General features: G+C 39.1%; 1 protein-coding gene across 1 annotated transcript; it reads left to right on the top strand.

The window, feature by feature from the left end:
• Positions 1-1,305: 1,305 nt before the first annotated feature.
• LOC109212675 (RING-H2 finger protein ATL73-like) lies at positions 1,306-2,061 on the top strand. The gene has a single exon (XM_019376345.1). The coding sequence runs from the start codon at positions 1,515-1,517 to the stop codon at positions 2,019-2,021; it is 507 nt and encodes a 168-aa protein (XP_019231890.1). The 5' UTR covers positions 1,306-1,514; the 3' UTR covers positions 2,022-2,061.
• The last annotated feature ends 5,121 nt before the right edge of the window (positions 2,062-7,182 follow it).

The following is a 7,182-nucleotide window of genomic DNA, read 5'->3' as shown; positions in this document are numbered from 1 at the left end:
TTCGCCTTCTTATTATAGTCAAACAGCAATGATAAACTGATTGAACTTACAACTTGGTAGGAGTAATTGCAACTCCATTCTCCTGTATAGATAAACCTAAGATTTGAAGTTTATGAAATCCTACAAGAACAAGTTCAAGTTAATATACAATAATAATTTTTTGATACAGTCAAATATTTCAATATTTAGTGAATTTTTTTATGCATATGCAAGGTGTGAATGAAGCTATTGAATTCACGTGAATTCACATGTGATATTATAAATCGGCCCCTGTTCTCCCTCACTACTTATATAGTTATATGTAATGTTATTATATGTAAGGTTATAATTCGTTATATCACGTTTCCGTTCCAACTATTCACGTCCACTCCCACCCAAAAAGTTTTTAAACGAAAAAAGAAGTAGAAATCAAGTTAATTTTCTTCCAACTGTTGAATATTCATGTGGGGATGATACTATCTTTACTTTCTTCTTCTTTTTCAATATTTTGTTAGATAATATGTTTAAGAAAAGTCAGAATATTCTTACGAATATTTTAAAACTAAGTCAGTCCTAGAGCCACATAATGTGGTTTGAGCTTCCAAAAGTGTCATCATGCATTTATTAATTTTGACCCTTCAGGTTTTCTAAAGTCATTAAAATTTGGGTCTAACTTAGAGTAATATGGTTAGTGACATCCTTATGAATATTGCCACTGCCGTTACTTGATGAAATTCTATTTTAACTTCCTTAATCCTTTATACGCTTGACCATGGTCGTTTTCGACGTTTTTTTCTTTCTTTTTTGGCTTTTTATTCTTTTCTTACTATAACTACTGACGGCGCAACATGTATTCAAGGGGTGCCAAGTGACACCATTCATCGAAAAATTACTGTATAGCTAGGTAGTTTTTTTTTTAATATACATATATATACTAATCATTGTATTTTTTGGCTTCATCGTTAGTTTACTTATTTATATTTTGACCCTTAATGAAAAGTTTCGACTTCGCCACTCACTATAACCAATCATCCATCACATATGGATTAATACTTGCACCAATCAAATTTGTACCACTAAAGCATACTATCTTTATCTTAAACCAAAAAAATATAGAAGAACCATCCACCTTCAATTCGATCTCTAGTGGGACATCAATGAACATGCTTCCAAAATTTTAATATTTTTATACTGCGGATATACTTGGCTATCTTTCACCAACTATACCATCAAATCAAATATATTATCATCTCTTGGATGAGAAGAATTAATGTTCTTAATTATTTCTTTTCTTTTCTTTTATCTTCTTTGTGGGAAGTGGAGAGGGGAGTAGAGAGGTTGTTCCAAACATTCTTTTTCTTTCTTTTTGATAGCATAAACCAAAAAAGGCTAGACAATGGATAAACAACTCGCCACATCCTATAACATCCTATGCCACCACTTGTTTTCTTTTCTTTTCCATCTCTTTTATACCATTGAATTAAGCCTGATTTTTCACTCCCTCATATCTTCTTCATATCTCCTAAGTGACAATCATGGCTAAACCCCTCCCTCCAACACAAAGCCCAACCATTCTTGAACCTAAAACCCCTTTTCTTGATCAACACCATAACAATGAAAATACACTAAACTTCAACTTAGCAGTGATAATTGCAGCCCTAATATGTGCTTTGCTTTGTGCTCTTGGCCTAAACTCTATGTTACAATGTGTATTTCAATGCACTCATAGGACAATTTCTGAGCCAGTTGAATGGGTAGCTTCAAAGAGAATGAACACAGGGCTTAAGAAAAAAGATATGGTTGCTTTGCCAACATCTACTTATAATAATGCAAATTCTAGTGCTTCTTCTTCTTTTTCTTCATCAGTTTCAAGCTGTGCTATTTGCTTGTTGGATTTCATGGATGGTGAGAGAATTAGGGTTCTTCCTCAATGTAATCATTCTTTCCATGTTGCTTGTATTGATAAATGGCTGCTCTCACATTCCTCTTGCCCTACTTGTAGGCTTCATCTCAAGTCCGGTAATTGTTTGCCATTTTTGTAGAATAATATTGTCACATTTCGTAATTGAAATGTCTTCTATATGATGAGAGTTGTTGTTTGTAATTTTTTTTTTCTTTTTTGTCTCAAATGATCAAGTGTTGATGTAATTTAATTTTTTTCACGTTTGTGATTGTGTGCTAGATATATACTGTGTCATTGTAACAAAAAATTTCACAATTACTAAGGATAGTTTCTTCTGTTGGAATTAAAAGGAAGGGTCAATTGAGGATCGAAGATTGCACATTTGGAATACAAGATAATAAAGAGAATCAAAAGTTTAGAATTTTTCAAACTATCTGTGTCACGACCCAATATCCATTAAAGGCCGTGATGGCGCCGGACACCTCGGTCAGGTAAGCCAACATTAAGTAATTAATTAAACTCTCATTTTAATATTTTTGAAACCACCAATTTCCTTTAATTTAACTAGTAAAAAGTAATTTTTGCAGAATAAATAAAAGTGCTTACAATTTTCAATACTGAATCCATAATCACCCCAGAACCCGGTGTCACAAGTGCATGAGCAATCACTAGGAAATCAAATGAAGTACAATAACTGTCCGAAATTCAAATTTGGACAGAACGTAAATACAATACTCTGAAAGAGACTCTGCTAGCTGCGGGTCGTCTCGAGAGATGCAGCTCACCTAAGTCTCCGTATCAACCATGCTGCTACGCCCACTAGGCCACTAGAAATACATGTGCATGTGCAACAAAAATGCACAGCAAGTGTAGTATGTGTACGAAAACAATGCGTACCCAGTAATTATCCAGTCTAACCTCGAAGAAGTAGTGACGAGGGGTCGACTCCGACTCTTACTAGTGGCCCAATAATATCGGGTACAGTAAAAGGGGGAATAAACATGAAACAGAGTAAATATATGAAATAAACAAGTATAATACAATTCCCCTCTTTATAATTTTACTCAAGCTCTCAACTAGCAAGTTCCCTCCGTAACCGAAGCATATATATAGATATAGTAGATTTCATTAAGGAAGTTGTCATAATTCAAATCAGGGAAAATCCCTCAAATTCACTGGCTTCTAGCCAAATGCCACGCACGATTCCATGAGAATAATATATATATATATATATATGAAATGTCGCGGCGTACGGCCCGACCCAACATAAAAGTAAACGGTGCACTGCCAGAGGGTCGAATGGCGCGAACCATAGATGCATCTATTAATCTGCCGAGGCGATCGGCCCGCTCCCATGAGAGTAGTGGAAGGGAATACCCCGCTCGCGAATCATACATACAACGCGGTTACACATAGATTTTCTTAAGTTAAAATAAGGTCCCTCAATTATTTTCGAAAATACTCAGTTTAATGAATACACTTAAATTCTTAAATTCCTCAATTAAAATACTTTTCAACACAATTATTACGCACCCTCAATCTTGTTTCTTCTCAAAGCAAGCAATAACATAAATCAACAACAATATCAACAAGGCATGATGTAGCCTAAGACTACCCGGACATAGGCATAATAGGAGATACGCACGGACTCTCGTCACCTCGTGCGTACGTAGCCCCTACAAATAGGAGCACATATTTAATTATTTCACCTATGGGGTTAATTTCCTCTTACAAAGTTAGAAAGGAGACTCACCTCGCTCCGAAGTTCCATAACCGGCTCCTGAGCCCTTCAAACAACTCGAATCGATCACAACGCTCCAAAACTAGCAATAATTATGCAAACCCATTAATATACGCACAATTACTCATTATAATCCAATTTATAATAATTTCTAACCCCGATCGAAAAGTCGATAAAAATCACCCTCGGGCCTACATGCCCGGATTCCAAAATTTTTGGAAGATAAAGTTTACCCATAACCTTACGAACTCAAATATATAATTTACTCTCATTTTCATGCCCAAAACCGTGGTCAAAATCCAAGAATACCAATTTTCTAGGTTTTTCCTTAAACCCCAAATTTTCTACTAATTTCCATGTTAAAACCTATACATAATCGATGTATTTAACTCAAAACTAGTATAAACCACTTACCTCAGCTTGGTGGTGAAAATGGCGCTCCCAAGTTGCTCCAAAACCGGCTCCCATGGAGGAAATGGGGTTGAAATGACCCAACTCGTTTTTAAAAGAACACACTGCCCAGCCCGATTTTCGCACCTGCGGTCACTTGACCGCTTCTGCGGTTCCACAGGTGCGGCCCAACTACCGCTTTTGCGGTCATTCGCCAGCCCCTTATCTCCGCATCTGCGGCTCCACGAACGCAGGTGCGATCCCGCTTCTGCGGACTTTGACCGCATCTGCGGTCCACTCCTTCAGCAAAAATCCGCTTCTGCGAGCCACTTCACGCTCCTACGGGCCCGCACCTGTGGTGCTCTTCATGCAGGTGCGATTACACCAGAAGCCCAGTTGCTTCAGCCTTTCCTCAAATTCTATTTTTCAATCCGTTAACCACTCGAAATCCTCCCGGGGCCCCCAGGACCCCGTCCAATCATACCAACCAGTCCCAAATAATGCGGACCTGCTCGAGGCCTCAAATCACATCAAACAACGTCGAAATCACGAATCACACCCCAATTCGAGCTTCATGAACTTTAGAACTTCAAACTTCTACATTCGATGCCGAAACCTCTCAAATCACGTCCGATTGACCTCAAATTTTGCACACAGGTCATATGCGACATTACGGACCTACTCCAACTTCCGGAATCGGAATCCGACCCCGATATCAAAAAGTCCACTTCCGGTCAAACTTCTCAAAAACCTTCAAATTTCTAACTTTAGCCAAATGACTCCAAAATGATCTACGGACCTCCAAATCCACTTCCGATCGCGCTCCCAATACCAGAATCAGCATACAGAGCTATTCCCAGACTCGGAATCCCAAACGGACATCCATAGCATTGAAATGCACATCAACCCAAATTTATAAAATTCTTCCAAAATGCTAACTTCCACAATAAGCGCCGAAATGCTTCCCAGTCATCCAAAACCCGATCCGGGCATACGCTCAAGTCAGAAATCATCATACGAACTTGCTAAAACCTTTAAATCCTTATCCGAGGTCATTTACTCAAAATTTCAGTCTTAATCAATTCTTCCAACTTAAAGCTTTCGAAAACGAGAATTTTCTTTCCAAATCAACTCTAAAATTCTCAAAATTCAATTCTGACCATGCGTACAAGTCATAATACCTTAAGTGAAGCCGCTCATGGCCTCAAACTGGCGAACGACGAACTAGAGCTCGAAACGACCAGTCGGGTCGTTACATTCTCTCTCACTTAAACATACGTTCATCCTCGAACATGCAAAGAACTGCGTTGGAGTTGTCCGAAGTCACTATTTAACACCTCGTGCACCTACCCGTGCTACCACAACTCAGTTCAGCACATTAGCTCAATCAAATCTCAAGATATCCTCTATTATTCAGGCAAATAAGCTTAGAGCCCAATTCCAACATCCGGAATTCTCTAACGGCCTGCTCCCAACATACGAACATCGTATCATCACCACACGATGCACCGATACATCATTGCATACCTTTGCTGAATTCACACTATGCACTGCATAGCTCACATGACCATAATAACATCCTCTGATAACAATAGCGGAAATTCCACGAATCTGATGCTCCCAATGCACCTCATGACATATATAAGTCTTGTCCCAACTTTTGCAATACCGCCACGACGGAAGAGATGTGTAGAAATTCATAACCAACTGCCGAGTCAACAAATCATTGAGTCTCTACTCCTGAAAAGAACCATCACCTCGTTCTGGACCAACTAATGGTATTTGCTCTTTAACATACTTCCTAAAATCCGATTGCACTGATCCAAAATCCACTAATCTCTTCTTATCCATTACGAACTTCTCAGGTAATAAGCCACCCCAGACATGACCAAAAGTCTCATATGATGCCACAACGTGCCAATAAGCTACAAACTTGAACATGATACATAAGAAAAACGGACTCTGGAAGGGACTAATCAACTCACGCAACTAATATGAACCTTCCTCCGAAAATGGGAAGCAAATCACACAAAAATTAGGATATAGGGGACTGAACTCGACATCATACTGTTCCGGCGTGCAACCCGATCCAAACAACATACCCGTGGCGGCATGCCACCTGATCCCCACATAAAATCCATATAAGGAGATACATACCGAGCTAGAGTGATCATTACTACAAAATACCGAATATCGGCCACAAGCACGCTAAGTACATAATACCATTCCTGGGGAGACAGATAGCTCTATACGCTACAAAACTCAAGCACATCTAAAGTGGGATATATGATCTGAATCTCGAGAGCCATCCTGCTCACATAATACCTTCGCTACGCGGAACCTCAATACATATGAATTCATGAAGCCGTTTCAAAACTCACACGGCACAATATAGTATTACATGAAATAGCCAACGACGAATTAACATCCAACGCTCGAATACTCCTTTATAAGGAGTGCTATGCCGAAATGAACACATCTGGCTTGATATAGAGCCCACATTCATATTTAAATCCACCCACTGACCTCAAGCCGATTCCGACTACACCGTACTAGGCTAATAACCTTTCAAGGGTTAATTATAACCCCTTCTTCCCCATAAAACACAAGAACAACCATTACCAACAGAACAAACTCCCACAGTCCACAACCAATGGACTGCGCGCCCTCCAGGCATAAATTCTCAAATTAGCGTTGTTACCACAATCTTCACACTTGGTTTAAATCTTCAATCAATCAGGTGACCACATGTCACACTTATACAATCTCCCCGTAGGGTAAGCTTCACGATCTTCCACACTAGGTAAAAAGTCTGCACATCCATACCACCGGTCATACTAGTTGCAAAGCAAATCAAGAATCCTTAACCAGGATGCAAGGCCTCTTTCACAAACACCGATCTCATGTGACGCTGAAGACAATACCATCTTACTCTAAACACTCAAATCCCTTTCTTGCTCATCCGAGCTCGTGACATCCTTGCCAACACCGAACCGCAACCTTGATCCTCACTTTCAAATTTCATACCGCTCACCACATCTAACATCCAATATGCGATAGCACAAGAATTTCATCATAACTCCTGAACCACTAATAGGGTAAACACTTCATCATACCTTTTACTTAGCTCATTTTAAGAGAACCATAGCAACACGCGAGTGAATTCTCA

This window comes from Nicotiana attenuata, unplaced genomic scaffold (genome assembly GCF_001879085.1).
Source record: "Nicotiana attenuata strain UT unplaced genomic scaffold, NIATTr2, whole genome shotgun sequence".
Taxonomy (NCBI): Eukaryota; Viridiplantae; Streptophyta; class Magnoliopsida; order Solanales; family Solanaceae; genus Nicotiana; species Nicotiana attenuata.
The sequence above is the reverse complement of the archived record's forward strand: the minus strand, read 5'-3'. Positions and strand labels throughout refer to the sequence as shown.

Bases quoted from the DNA above. Each gene is read 5' to 3' on its own strand.
- LOC109212675 (XM_019376345.1), top strand. From the start codon at position 1,515: ATGGCTAAACCCCTCCCTCCAACACAAAGCCCAACCATTCTTGAACCT.